The 15,849-nt window shown below is 39.5% G+C and overlaps 1 protein-coding gene across 2 annotated transcripts; it reads right to left on the bottom strand.

Moving 5' to 3' along the window:
• Window positions 1-4,620: 4,620 nt before the first annotated feature.
• On the bottom strand, window positions 4,621-10,053 carry LOC131301893 (auxin efflux carrier component 7-like). 2 transcript variants are annotated; one of them, XM_058328396.1, is made up of 7 exons: window positions 9,275-10,053; window positions 8,237-9,069; window positions 7,373-7,673; window positions 7,179-7,264; window positions 5,815-5,972; window positions 5,293-5,369; window positions 4,621-5,191 (listed from the first exon to the last, which is right to left on the bottom strand). In XM_058328396.1, exons 1-7 carry the CDS (start codon window positions 9,703-9,705, stop codon window positions 5,125-5,127), a joined length of 1,953 nt encoding a protein of 650 aa, XP_058184379.1. In that variant the 5' UTR covers window positions 9,706-10,053; the 3' UTR covers window positions 4,621-5,124. The 2 variants fall into 2 exon arrangements, with proteins under 2 accessions (XP_058184379.1, XP_058184381.1); XM_058328398.1 differs by having other exon boundaries at window positions 7,373-7,658.
• Between the last annotated feature and the right edge of the window lie 5,796 nt (window positions 10,054-15,849).

The raw sequence follows: 15,849 nt of genomic DNA, 5'->3' as shown, positions 1-15,849 counted from the left end.
ATAATTTTTTTTTTACATATAATAGTAGTTCCTTTTTTTTTTCTTACAGTGGCGACTGTCCTTACTGGCCCCCCTGGTTCCATCACTGTGCACAACACCATCCCCCAATTCCTTTAGATAGTGTGTGCTTGTTTGTTAAGTTTTTAATGAACTCAAGCTCGTGCTCGAAGTCAATAACAATTTGACGAGCTCGGGCTCGAGCGGAGCTTGTTTATGTTCGAGTCAAACACAAGCTTATTCACAGGTCTAAGCATGTGAAAACTTAGATATTTATGTTCTCATACAAGTATAAAAATGCAAATAAAACTTTTACTATTATCTTCCTAAATATAGATACAGTATAAAATTACAACGTATTCAAAATTATGCCTATGGAGTAGTACTTTTAAATGTTATTACACGTACAAATTATAAAACTTTCATTATATACATACATAAGTTCATACATATTCAAGGTTACACTGGAATTTTTTTATTGTAATAATTATATGATATACTTTAAATTTGCAAGTCTAATCGAGCCAAATATTATTAGGTTCAAGTCCACCTCATTTACCAAACGAATCTTAAATTAAAGCTCGAGTTCGATTCATTGGTAGACGAATCAAACTCGAACAAAACTTTACCGATGCGAGTGTCGAACGATTCACGAACCGATCCATCCATTTGCAGCCATATATGCGTATTGCTTATGGGGTTCGATAACCGGATCATCTAGATGAAAGCGTCCGACTCGGGTAATTGAACCTAACATGGCGGTGCGGTGCGTGTGCGCATGCATGTCCCCCACGAATACGGCACAGCAGCATATCGAAGGCCTTTGGTAACTGCCCATCTAGAAGATCATGTACTATTTGACTGCGCAAAATCTTGGCCCTACGTGGCAGTTCGTGGTTGGGCAGGATTTGGGCAATTTATGGATCTCGTCAAACATTTTTTTTCCTATAAACGTTACGCTCATTTCGATTATCTAGTGCGGCGCCCAATATTTTTACCCACCTCAAACAAAAATAAAATGACAATACTCCCACCGTCTTAAATCGCTCCTCTTTTTGGTGGCGGTTCTACTTAAGAAATGAATTTGATTTGTAGAAGGTGCGGTTCAAGTGATCACAATCGTCGGATGATATTTTTAATGGTTCAGATTTATTTTCATATTTTTACCGGTAAGAATATATATTTTATCGGTAACAGCTTCAAAAAATCTAAACCATTGATTATCAAGATGAACGGTTCAAATTGAACCGCATATGTTTCTCTGCAGTCAACTGCAGAGAAGCCGGATCCTAAGCAAATACCTATATAGTTAGGGCAGTAGAACTGGTGCTTTAGGAATAAGTCGTTGAGTAAACCGGTTCAGTTCCCGTAAATACTCATCCCTCTTTCCAAGTCCCCTAGAAAAGAGTAGATTAGGTTTAACAAATGACAAAAAAAAAAAAAAACTGGTGTAGACATCTTCACACACACACATATATATATATACACAGAGTCAAGTTCCGGTGAGTGATCCCGCATTTTATTAAAATGCGGGACTCCCCTTCCCGATTGAATTTCGATGATCCGAGCCGCTCAAAGTGATCAGATTGTGATTTTAAGGGTCCCCACGAGAAATCAGCAAAAAAAATGACCGGAAAAGGCTTCATCCGAGCAGTTTTCATTGAACGGTTCAAAAAAAACTGCTCGGATGAAGCCCTTCTCAATCATTTTTTTTGCTGATTTTTCGCGAGAACCCTTAAAATCACATTCTGCATACATTGAATGGTTCGGATTTTCAAAATTTGATCTGGAAATGGGAGTCCCGCATTTTAACAAAATAAGGGATCCCTCATTTGATCCGTGGTGTGTGTGTGTGTGTGTGTATATATATATATATATATATATATATATATATTAATGTATGTATTTATATAATTTGCATATATTTATATGGCTAGGTTTATCCTAAACAGATTACAAATTCAATTACTTGGGTCAAGAGGTACTATATAGTTCGAGAAATATATTTGTAGATAGCCTAAAACATTCTTGGCAGCTCCACTGCCTTAGATAGGGTTGTACCTTCATTAGTTTGAGGAATTGCTCGGGTGGGAACATGATATAGACGAATAGAAAATATAAAAAATTTGTTTAGGATCCACTATAGAGAACTTGTAATCCAGTTGGTCCACTTCTAATGCTTGTAACCCCTCTAGTCCACTAATATAGTTTAGTAAGGCCTTAAGTCCACTTTTTTTTTAAAAAAAATTAAACCAAAACAAAAATGTCCTCCTATATAAACTCTCATATGGGGAGAAACCCTAGACAAAAACAAATCTGGAGCAACCTCCTCTCTCTCTCTCTCTCTCTCTCTCTCCCTTTCTCGTTGCCGACGGAGAAAAGTGTGGAGAACAAAACTGACCCGTTTGACCCCTACCCATGTAAACCTTCTTCTCCGACCACTCAGGCCCCGTTTCGAAAATCTTCTTAAAAAATAAGTACTTATTTTGTCACTTCTCATTCAAAAATAAGAAGGATCATTCCACAAAACACAAATAAAAAGTTCATTTTACATTTTCAAACTCAAAAATAATGTAAATAAAAAAAAAATTCAAATTTTTTTTACACTGTATTAAAGATCTCAATGAGATCTATCAAACAAGATCCATAGTAATAGGAAAATTATTTGCGTAAACACATGATTTTTGAGCTTAAAGTTGCCTTATACCAAAAAAAAAGACTGTTGCTATGATAATGGGCGCCAGCTGAGGGAAATCGTACCGGCGGCCACGCCGGGCCTCTCCGACCACCGGACAGCCGATCCGAGTCGTTCAAAAATTCTAAAAAAAAAAACCAAGGGGCCTTCGTGAGAATCAACGACATCCAAAGTGTGTAGGGTGCTTGATCCGAGCACCCCTTTTTCATAGTGGACTTATGAAAAATTCTCCCTAGAAAATACTAACATGGTTACAACTTTTAAGTTTGTAGTTAGTTACTCCTAGTTCATGTTATTCGAAATTTGTCTGATGGTTAACTTTATGACGCTTAAATTACTTAATTGTGGTAAATGTAAACTATGCAAGTGGAACAGTTGATTACTCTATATAAAAAAATGACAGTGTTGTTTTAACTACTAATATCGGATTGGGATGATAAGAAACAACTTTTGGAGGTGATGACATCTAGTGCGAAGTGAATTGAACTGAAAGAGAGAGTGGTCTGTTGGTCTCACTCACGTGCTAGCAGCATCTTCCAATAAAGTAAGTTTTTCTTTTCTTTTCTTTTCTTTTCTATAGTGAGGGGTATTCGACCCAGTTCACACGCATTTCGACTAATCTCTTTCTTGATTCGGTCAAAGACAAGCTATCCTCAGGTTTAAAGAATTCACAAGAAATTTCTTTTTGCGGACTGATCTCAAAAATCAAACCCTAATTCTAATGATCTCAAACCCGGCTTTTTAATCTTAGATATTTTCAAAAGTACTTGGTAAAAGTCATAATTGTTTATTTTTTCGATTTGTTTCGATGAGACGAACAAATAATTTTAAAAAATTAGGCACAAACGCAAAAAAATTTAAATAAATACATAAACACGCCCAAAAATCTTTTAAAAAAACCCCTAAGCGGAACTTAGCCTAATTTTGGGCTTCCAAAAAGAGTTTTGATTGATTGAACGAACGACCCACCACTCTATTGCTTTTAAAAAAGCTAGACGGCTCTTAGGTGTAGGGTATGGCCCGGGCATCAAAAGCTTAAACAAAGGTGAGCACTTTTTTGACCCCAGCTTTCCGCTTTCCTCATCATATCTCACCTCACATTTCTCTCTAATCATAATAATATTCCTTACGTTTCCATTTCTTTTTTTTTTTTTTTGTTGCAAAAGTCGATATTGTTACTGTTAATGATTCACAAACGTATATCTTTTTCTTTTTTATTCAATTTTGAAAAAAAAAATGATCTCAAAACTTGGTAAAGAAAATAACAAATGCAAAAATCTGGGTTGATAAAAAACAAAATCTATCACTACATACGTTAACAAATTAATGATTTGCCAATGACCTTTTGTATAGTTAATATCTCCTAGTCCTCATATGTGCCAAGTCAGGATTTGAGCTTCGTCATTGACATTTGGAACTAAAGATTATGGATAGTCTCTTGAACTTCTTTAAATCATTCATTTAAAGAATTTCACCTTTTTATTCTTTCTTTCATATGCCTAGGGTAAATCACCAAGTCGAGGATAAAAAAAAAAGGGTCAATCACCAAGCAAGTTGTAGTCAACTTGACATCAAGTTTGATTTTTTTATTTGATCCTCGACATCAAATTTGTTTGTAGTGGAGTAATATTTCTCATTAAATAAATCACCTAAACCTAAAGTTACCAAAAAAACCCCCCACCAAACAGAAAGATACTATGCTTTCTAAGGTCCCTCAAACTCCAATTTTCTCCTTTTCTCTGTTCATTTTTTCTTGGCGTGAAAGTTGTAGAGTGCATGTCTCTCTCTCTCTCTCTCTCTCTCTCTCTCTTCTTGGCGTGAAAGTTGTAGAGTGCATGTCTCTCTCTCTCTCTCTTCATGAAAGTTAAAATGTACAATCCCCACTTTTTGCTCGTAAAAGTTCCAAGTAATTACATACAAGCCAAGCAAAAAACAACAAACAAGACTCTTTTCTGATTAATTAACTGGAGAAATATCTAAACATGAAAATGCAAATGAATATCCTCCTCCTAATAAAAACGACAAAAGGTTAATCATAAAATCAAACTTTACAAGCGCGAAGATTATGATGAGAAATTACAAGTCAAATCTCCATTTTACGACTTTCCGAGATTTCCTCCCTCTTGTCTCCCTTCTCCTCACCAAGCCCTCCAATTTTTCCCCCTCCCGGTGACCAAACCGATAACGCATGTAGTTCAATCGGCAGAAGATCCTTCCATAGGGGATTCGCTTAAGTCAAAAACTATCGACACAAAGTGTCCTGGAGCTTACGCTAGTTCTTTAGAAAACGACCTCCAATGAGTTCTTCCATGGATAACTAGTAAAAATACCATGGCACGTGCACCCATCGATTCTCCCAAGTGAGAGTTTTATCGAGCAATGTATAAAATCTTCTCTCCGAATTTCCCCTTTCTTTCGTGTTTTGGGAGATTTCATAATCCGAGAAGTATGTAGTACACTAGAGTGATTGGCAATGCAATCAACATTCCAAAGATAACCCTGAAATATTTTCCAGAACAAAGAGATCGAACCGTTAGTTTCACAAATTAAAGAGAAAAAGAAAGAATTCCAAACTGAACGTATGAGAATTTAAAACTTACGCAGTGCTAAGAATTGCGGGATGAACGTTATATTCTTTCGCGAAAACAAATGGAACGATCCCTTGTGGAAGTGCGGCCTGTTTGGATAGCATAATGTCAAATAACTTTACATCAAGGTACTTTAGAAACAATCTGACTACAAAGTGCAATACAGATGGATATCACAGTTTAAAAAACCTTCACACAAGAAAATACCCATAAAGTGGGAGGAAATGAATAAATCGGTATATGTTTTTGATATTTCGTGTCTGTGTGAGCTAACTTACGTGCACTTTGATTATTTTTCAAGTGAACAATCCCAGGTAAGAAAATAAATAGATCCAAATTAATTAAATTTAGCATGATAAGAGCTACATACAATGAATACGAAAATATATTTACTTTGCTCGACGATTATATACTTACGTATCCTGTTAAATGATACAAGTAAATAAACAGCGTTGTGATTATCTGTTTTTTTTTTTTTTTTTCTAAAATGATTACCTCAAACACAATGAAAATACTAATTGAGAAGGTACCTACCTGCACAATGGCGACGTGAAGGAGGGTCCCGCGGAGGCCAACGACAATGGAAGCCACGGCCATCACAGCCGGGCCGGTGAGGAACCTCACGGCCATGGCGAACGTGGCGACCGAATTCCCACATGCGATTATCTTGGGTTGAAGAGCCATAAACAGGCCTTTTGGTCACACCACAAACACAAACAGAAACACAAAAAGAAAAGGAAAAATCAGGCAAAATCCCAATCAGAGATGATTAATCATTTTCTTTTTAACGGAATTTTCCCAACTACTTTCGGTGGTGAGTAACCATTAAGGTATCTATCCTAAAAAGAGACCGCCGGTTGGGGACCGTTTACTGACACCGTGTATCGGCCCCACCTTGTCGGGCGGTCATCTATCCATTCATTGCATGTGATAATTTCATGGCTTCTTGCCTTCTTGGGTTACCAAGTGCGCAAGAATGGATGGTTGAAAATTATTGTGCTCAACCACACATATATGCTTAGCGTGGGAATTTTGACAAGATACAAGAACACGACACAAAATTAGTGGGTTAAAGTCATCTATTTCGGACACAGAACACAAATATGACACAACACGATAACACGAAAAGCTAAACAGATTAAGTTAGAGTTGAGAGAATTCTGACACGACACGATGCCCACCCCTATATATGCTTATGGAGCAGCTCCTGAAATTAGCTCTTGATATATATGATTTGATGTAGAGTGATTCGGAAAAGAAAAAAGAAAGGATAATTGCGATCTGCAATTTCTTTTGTATCAGATAAACATGATTTTCATTGTAGTGGATGCTTTCAACGAGATATAAAAATTAATGATTTTGGATAATTTAAGTGAGCCCAAAAAAGAACTACACATAAATAAAGCAGACAGTTCCGCTCATTTTTTCAGACCAAAGAAGATTTGTTTCCGTATACAACTATGGTGGAAATTTTCGACCCAACAACAAATTAACGGGCTAGGGTTAGCTATTCTTGACACCAAACACAAATATGATATGACATGATAACATGAAAAGTTAAACAAGTTGGGTTAAGGTTGAAAAAATTCTGATACAAACATGACATGACATGACACGAAAACCAAACATATACCCATTACTGTGTCTAGCTGCTTTCTTATTTGTCTCCAAAGATACGCCGAAATGCATAGTTTAATTCATTTCTTCTTTTGGCTTGTGAGGAAAGAACTAACTGATTTTCAGAGGATCTATTTTGTTTCATATGTGCTCATGTAGCATTGAAAATGAATATGATGGAAAAGAAATCAAGAAATTTTGGAAAACAGGTGTAAATGTTGAGGATGGGTCTGTGCATTGAGAGCCAAACAACAGCCATGAAACGCTCGAGGACTACTCACCTAGGCTGAACATAGCCATTCCAAGACCAGCATCTGAGAGTATCGAAATTGAGTGCTTTATTATTGCCGGCATAGCCACATGCCACCTGCAATTTTTTTGTTAACAAGTGAGCGATAGAATTGATCTCTAAGATTAATTGAGCGTAAGCTGGTTTGAACACATGGATTATCAAAAAATTATCGGATTTGCTTACCGGTACGAGATTAGAGACCAAGCTAGGCCAATGATGCTCGAGTAGGTGTTGGGGTTTCGGATAAGCTTACGCCAAACCATGATCAAGATCAGACGGGTCATGACACTTGCCGGAGGCATCTGTTTTCCGGCGCCAGAATGGTTACCGCCCGCAACTTTAGGATGTAGCTCAGCCGTGGAGCTGGACCCCAGCTTTGAGAGGCCAATGGGTCCCTCCTTTTCTCTCTCCTCCTCTCCTCCTCTATCTCCGGCACCACCAAAGCTGAAGTCCTCCCCACCAAACTCCTCTGTTCCCGGCATTACTTCCATAAATTGCAAATAGAGAAAATCAAAACCCACAAAATACATGAATACAGCAGTATTGTCTATATAACAATTTTTTACAAGCAAAATTAATAAAACAGTTATTTGAATTAGGCTTCTCTGCCGTTCATGAAAGGAGTTTGTTTGTGTAATCTCATCCATTCAAAACTGTTTTAATGGCAAGATTTCGTTGAAGGTTTCTTCCGGGAAGAGTTTTTTTCCTTTTGGGCAACTTCGGGGAAGAGTTCTTTAAAAGCTTGAACTACATTTATTACTGAAATGAACGGTTGATACGAGACTTCTCTGTAATTGGACAACAGATATAAGCCGAATCCTTGTTATTTCTTTACTCTTTTTTCAGTCCTCATTGACAGAAAACAAACATAGAAATTCTTTTAAGGAGACTGGGAAAATCGTCGTCTTGCACTTAAAATTCAAATTCAGCTCCTGTGTGAGAAGAAGTTAAGACTCAACATTAAATTAAACTGGTTGTGACTGAATAGTCAATTGTTAAGTACCAGTACTCCAGGACTGGGTACTCGTGACGGGAATATAGTATTACCTTTGTTCTCCCCATTTTGCGGGTGATCAGAGACCAACATCCTGATTTCCTTGGCGCCGTGATCGGACCGTCCGGACTGCTCCGTCGACGCGCCGTACTCGTTGCTACCGAACACGTGCAGCCCACCGCCTTCTGACACGGGTGACGCGCTAGAGCTCCACACAAACATGTGAAGCTCCTTGGCGTCGTTGCTCCCTGCCTTGATAATCTGCTGCTGCGGCTGCGCGACTTGCTGGCCTTGATTTTTCAAACCCTTGATGGGAACCGCATTCGCAATTTCCGGATTAGGCGCCGGGTAAGAACCGGGCACCGGTGGCGCGGGAAAGTACCCGAACCTCGGCGAGCTCATAGCCTGCGCCCCGGCCACGCAGTTTTCTTCGAAGTTGGACGGCCTCGGCGTGGGCCCTCTCGACGATTGAACCGAGTACATGTCGGCCGGTCCGAAGTTGGACAACCTCCCTCCGGGAAACCCCATCATGGAGTAGAAATCCGAGTGGTTAAAGTTCGACCCCCGCGGCGTCGGGTTCCTCGACGAGCTGAGACTGTAAATCTCGGCTCCCGTGAGATTTGACGGCCGCGGCGTCAGCCCCAAGTAGTTATTGTTCCCGTGCCCGCCCAACGACCGCCTCGACGCGTTCGACTTCCTCACCGTCACGTGCAGCTTCCCGTCGTCCCCAATCTCCGCGTCGGTCTCGAGAAAATCGTGGCCGTCGAGGGAAACGACGTCGGACTCGACCTTGAAGGACACGATCGAGGCGGCCGTCTCTGGGAACTGCTCCATTATTAGCATCTTCGCGCCGCGGTACTCGAAGAGGAAGAGCAGGAGGGTGTACCTGATGGAGATAATGACAAGACGTATGAAAAACCGTACGTTTACCTCACAATCAGCAAAATACAGAATAGGAATTTCCGTTTGACCCAAAAAAAAAAAGAAGCAAAATACAGAATACCAAAATTCAAAGATTTTCTTTTCCTTAAATAATTTGGGAAAGAAAACTTATCGAACAAGTTGAAAAAGTAGACAGCCGGCGACAGTACCAGATGATGCACTGGAGGACAACGATCTGGACCATGAGGGTGCCGGAGTAGTCGCCGTACATGGCTATGAGGAGGGGGATGCCCATAACGAGGGTGTTGGGGAGGGTGGAGAGGGAGAAGATGGTGATCATCCACTCGAGGCTGCCGTTCCGGGAGAGGCTGGCCCAGGCGGTGAGGAGGACGAGCATGATGAGCTTCTGGAGGGTGTCGGCGGCGATGAAGCGGAAGTTCATGGCGTAAGGGTCGTTGGTGGAGATGAAGTGGAAGGAGAGGAGCGGGACAGCGAAGATGGCCACGAAGCGGTTGATGCCGGAGCACTGGTCGGGGCTGAAGATCTTCCACCACCGCACGGATCCGTAGGCGAGGATCATCGCCACGTAGAGGGGGATCACCGCCGTCAGCACGTTGTACAGGTCGTGCCAAGTAATCATCTTTTTCGGGGTTTTTTTTTTGAGATCTAGTGGTGGTGTGGAAATTGGATGGGAATGGGAGGGTAAAATGGGGAAAAAAAGACCGTTATGGAACTAACTAGTGATGGAGGATTGATTTTGACTATTGTTCTGCTGCAAGTGCTGCTGCAGCTCTGTGGTTCTGCTGATGGAATGCAAGAGGGCTAATAGTTGGAGAGAGAAAGAGAGGGAGAGAGAGAGAGTAGGAAATAGGGAAATAACTCTTGGGTGTAACTTTGGAAGATATATATAGGGGGAGAGAGTGGTTGTTTGTGGTGAGTGACTTTCTTGCGCTGGGACTTGGCACACCGTCCAGTGTCTCCCTCCAATATGACCATTTGTAGGTCTTTTCCGGATTCACGGTAATATTTGAAATCGCTCACGTTTTAGATGTCACCAAGGATATAGAGCACGTCAAAAATTGTGTTAATCAAACACCATTTAATATAATTTGGAAATGTATTAATTTTATTTAAAAAATGTGTGCAATACTGGATTGTGCAACCAATTTGATACAATTACCTAAAAATAAAAATTTCAAAATGATAACAAACGGCTCCCGATCAACATGATTTTCTACGTGGTCAATGGTCTCGGTAAGCTCTAAAATGTGAATGGTTTCGATTATTTTTTTAACTCAGAAAAGCCATAGCCCAAACTGGAAAAGGCTCGAGGGCGGATAACACTAGACGAGAGCCCAATCCCTTGCTCTGAGAGACTCTTCGCTAAACCTTGTCAATCCTCCTATTTATCATGCCCCAACGCATTTTGGTGACATATTTTGCATATGATGTCACGTGTCACCAATATATTAATAGAATGCTTCTCGTTAATCATTTAGTGAAACACGTTAAATTCAGGCATTTATGGCACACCACATAGTACTTAAAACCATGTCAAAAAAAAGAAAGAAGACATAGTACTTAAAATGTGATGAACAAAGAATTGCTCGTGTTATTGCACCCATACATTTGAAGATGGATTGTAAATATATTTGCTAGAGCATTAGGGTATAATCGCGTGATGAAGAATTTTGCTTTTTGTAGCACTCATCTATAGTAGGAGTATATTCAAGCGATTACTCTCAATAATTAAAAATAAATACGAGAGATTACAAAAGTTACAAGTAAAGAAGACCAATATAATAGTATTCAGTTTTTTCCCCAAGTGATTTCGAGATGTCTCTATTTACACGTAATTAGGCTTAGGGTTAACAGGTCTATTGGAGCGCTATGTTAAAGGTTGTGTAAGAGAATATGCCAACAGGAAGAGTGTGTGTCCCGCGAGGAGATGTCTTTAGGTTGGCCAAACAAGGGACGAGTTTGAAGTGCTTATCGTACTTTAGAAGGTGGCAGATGAGAGGAGCTTGAGCTTGACCATGTGGTTAAACTAATGGTTAACATGTTAACGGAAGTGAAGTGGGTCTAGCAAGGAGACGTCCTTAGGTGGGGCCAAACAAGGGACAAGCTTGAGGTACTTGTCGTGCTTTAGTGGGTCTTAGAGCATCCGCAATGGGAATAATCAAAATCGATAACCAAAATGTGCCACGTCAGCATTTGATTATTCATTTAGTTCATAATCAAACCTAACAAACTTGATCTCTACATTGGTTATTTTTGTATCCCTATAAAAAAAACTCCCCACAATACGCAATGCATCTATGTCCAATTGCAAATGAGTTCCAATCACGCACCCGACCACACCAAATTATTCGTCTCGATGAGACGATTCTAATGTGAGGTGTTTTTTAATTTTTTAGTTTTGAATTTGGTTATTAGGTTTGGTTATTGAGTTTTGGTTATTGGTAAAAGATGTTAAATTTGGTTATTCAAAGATCAAAATTTGATGAGTTGATAAGAGATTGCTAAGTTTGGTTATTACAATGTGAGCACTTTTTTGAGCAAACATTGCTAACTTTAGCAACCTTTTAGTTTTGATTATTACATTGTGGATGCTCTTAGATGAGAGGAGCTTGAGCTTGATCACATGGTTAGACTAATGGTTAACAAAATAACTGGGAGCACTTCGTTACTTGTGGTAAGAGGATACACCAACCAAAAGTGTGAGGCGAGTCCCGCGAGAAGACGTGCTAAGGTTGGCCACAAGGGACGAGCTTAAGGTGCTTGTCGAGCTTTAGTGGGTCTCAGATGAGACGAGCTTGAGCTTGATGTGCTTAAGCTGGTACTTGTCACATTGCTTGGTGGGTAGAAGTAATTGGATCACGGCCAGGCGCAACTAAGAAGCAGCGATCTTGATCTTTTATTTATTTTTGGTAATTCAAGATGCAGCGATCTTAAATGGAGGAGATTGTGAATCCCTCCTACATTGGCTAGAGATTAAAACGTTGAGTAATATATAAGTTAGTGCCCACTAGCTTACTATTAATTAGAATTATAAATTTTGAACATGACGATAATGCATGGTTAGCATGTTAGTTGGCGCGGTCGAATATGGAAAAAATTACATGATTTTGAATTATGATTCTGTCCGAAAGAAAATCTACACTTAAGATTACGTACAATTGCACCTAGTCTGAGAAATCTATGAGATACGATAAAAGTCATACATACTGTGCTTATGGTTATACAATCTGTACTATCCAATCTGCAAGGACCCTATCTAAATAAATAAATGATAGATATAAATATTTTTTTGTTAATTAGAACTCTCTCTAAATATCTCAAATACTTGTGATATATTTCTTATTTTCTTACAATCGATCTCTGTCATTCACATATACATTAGAATAATTTTTTCCCTGCAATTCTTCTATCCCATGCATGCACACGCATTTCTTTGGGGGCAGATCAGATGCACCAAATGAACCGAACTAGTCCGAAGTCAAATGGAGTCAACGAATGAAAACTTTTCTGTGATGCTCTTCAAAGTTCAAAGGTTGTAATATTTTAACAAGATGGGGGTGACAAGGGAGATTACTTATCTCTCATAACAAAATGACCTCAAGAATCCTTCACATAACGAACATTGTCGCGGATTCTCAAAAAAAAAAAAAAGCACGTCGGTTAAAATTATGTGTCGTAGACTTATATTCAACTGTTTAAAAAACACGAACTTTCAATTCTTGTCGGTTTTCTAATCTCAACCACATAATTAAATTACCTTATGGTAATACAAACATGTTTCATAAATCGTATGCAAATCATTCTTGTTGCTTCACGTGGAACAATATATGTGGATTTTTGTTTTCGCCAGTTTATGTATCTTTTGAATGTTTGATGGAGTCTTTTCTTTTTAAGAAAATTTACGTGACCAGTTCAATAATTGGAGTAGAGTATGAAAATATTTTTTTTATCAACAGTATAAAAAAATATTAGATGCTCGAAACTAGTGGTTGGAATGAAAACTAGATACTGATCTCAGTGATCTGCAATTAACAGTAAAACCTTAAACTGACAATTATTGATATAAAATTTATTTTAATCCTTCTCGAAATGAAAGTTTTACTATTATTGTCGCCAACAAGTTCAAGTTATCTACCCTGACTACCCAAGACCCACAATCAACCTCATGGGCCGGAATCAAGAAAATCCAATCAAAATAACTTGAACAAAGGCGTATACTGTTGATTGACGAGAAAAATCCGAAATGTAAAAAATCGGAAAGGCGTATACTGTTGAAAATAACTTATGATCGAAAATCCAAAGTTCAAGTTAATGACGAGAAAAATCGGAAATGTAAAAAATTATGATCGAAACTCAAAATATATTTGCCTATTTTAATTTTTATTTGAAATAAATTGAGTTTCAATCATAAGTTTTAATTTTTCTTATTCCTTTCGTCGAGACAAATCAAATAACTATATATAATTTGACACAAAACTAACAAATTCGACGTTCAATCAATCAAATTTTTAAATGAACCACATACTAAAGTAACTGAACTAATTAGGGCTAGCTCAGTTGGCCAGAACTCTTGCATTTCACTAGGAGGTCAGGAGTTCGAGTCTCTCCACTTGCGTGTGGATGCTTTTTTTTTTTTTTTGAACAACAAAGCAAAAAAATTTATTAGTAAGAATAAAGATTACAAAGCAAAGCTTAAGTTGGCAAGAAACCAACAAAGTACCCAATGGGCCAAGCCCAGAACACCAAAGGGGTCTAAATAGGTAAAGATATAGCAAGAAACCCAAAACTCAAATACAACAATTAAGTCCAAAATACCGAAACCCTAACCCAAAAACTAAAAGGCATAACCCCTAGACAATATAGGCCTAGCCGGATACCAACCCATAGACAACATGGACTAGCCTAAACAGCAACCCTACCCACCACCAACCGCGGCCACCTGGAGTGAGACGGGTCGTTGCCACCACCATCCCCGGAGCCCGGGGAACAAGCCCCTATTGCTATTCCGAAGAACGGCCTGACCACCCCACCACAAGCCGCCCCACCACAACCCACCCACAACCACCAAAACCACCTTTCTCCAGCAACCACCACAGCCAGCTGCCAAATCCACAGCGCCAAGCGTCACCACCATCCATAGATCCAAACCACCACCACCAACCCCACCGCGCCACCAATCCAACCGATCAACGGTAACCATCTCCTATGCTGTCCAAAGAACTTGCAAAACAAAACAACAAAAAGGAGCCCTAACTGCTTCCCCCTGAAACCCCACCACCACCTACATCCAAACCTCCACCACCACAGCCACCGCAGAAATCAGATTCACCAATGGTAGCAGTCAACGAAGGCCAGGAGCCCACGCCGCGACCCAACAAAAGATGAGAAACCCAGCAGCCACCTAGCCGTTAAGCGAGAACCAGTTCTCCCATGAAGCAGAATCGTTGGGGACCACAACCACACCACCACTTGTCGCCGATTCGCCACCTAGCCGTTAGGCCCAAAACCCTGATCAACCCAAGAGAAGAAATCCAACGGGATACAATGGTGGACAGGAGAAGACGAAGTTGAAAAGGGGAAGCGGCGATGGAGGAAGGAGGTGGGAGGAGAAAGGGGAGAAGGGAAGAAAAAGGTGGAAGCCCAGGGGGAGGACGGGAGAGGCAGCGCCTCCCCCCCAGGCAGAAGAAACCTAACGAAGCCTTACCTGTATGAATTCTAGAGAGAGACAGAGAGAGCGCCTCTGCGTGTGGGTGTTTCTACCCTATAATGGGCATAGTTCTTGTATTAGTTGAGTTGTTGGGGTTGCTTGTCTCGTGAACTCTCACAATTGATGTAGTATCTTGGGTTTGTACTATGTAATTCATATCTGATGTAAAAATGAACAACGATTGAAAAAAAAAAACACAACGATTTCATATAATAGTAAAATTGAACAGCAAGTGAGATCCATAAAACAGCATAGCAAGGCCTCATTGTGTCTTGGCACCGAAGGCTCCATGGACTCCAACTGAGTTGGGAACCAATTCCCGAGCAAAAGCCTGCGTAAAAAGGCCCATCATTGTTGGCAAAGATGCCATCAAAATAAACTCACAACACCGCCACTAATGGTTTCAGATCATTCAAAAAAACCATTTAACAGAATAACCTAATTTGTAACATCCTTGAGGTACTTTTGTGTTATACTTTAGTAACTTAAAGGGGCAAAGTGCATTTTTTTTAAAGAGTTGTGCATGTGTGCCATGTGTCTTGGTGAGGTGTGTGTGTTTCATTAAAAGAAGAAGAAGAAGAAGAAGAAACTCAAAAGAGTTTTGTCTTCTACGTTAGAGAGAGAGAGAGAGAGAGAGAGAGAGAGAGAGAGAGAGAGATCAGCGGAGGAAGAAGAAGAAGAAGAAAATTAGGTATGGTTGAATTGAAGCTTAACTAGGTATTTTTTTCATAAGTGTTGAATTTCATGTTTCTCATGCTACATTTCATGTTCTGCATCTTATATGCACTGAATTGAATCCATGGGAGAGGGTTTATGAGGTTGGAGTGGAGTTTTATTCCAGAAAATTCGTGCATCTTATGGTTATGCAAAACTATGTTTGAGTAAAGTTGAATCTGTCTTGTTTTTGACAAATTTTTCTCATCAACATGCTGACCATGTTATTTTCTGGTATTTTTACTATAGATGCCTATATGTGTGTAGTTTATACTGTAAAAATTTCAGAATTTTCTGGAAAGTGTGGAAAAAGATAAAAATTATAAACCAAGCTGTTGTCAG

Source organism: Rhododendron vialii, chromosome 9a (genome assembly GCF_030253575.1).
Source record: "Rhododendron vialii isolate Sample 1 chromosome 9a, ASM3025357v1".
Classification (NCBI taxonomy): domain Eukaryota; kingdom Viridiplantae; phylum Streptophyta; class Magnoliopsida; order Ericales; family Ericaceae; genus Rhododendron; species Rhododendron vialii.
This window is presented reverse-complemented; position numbering and strand designations above follow the sequence as displayed.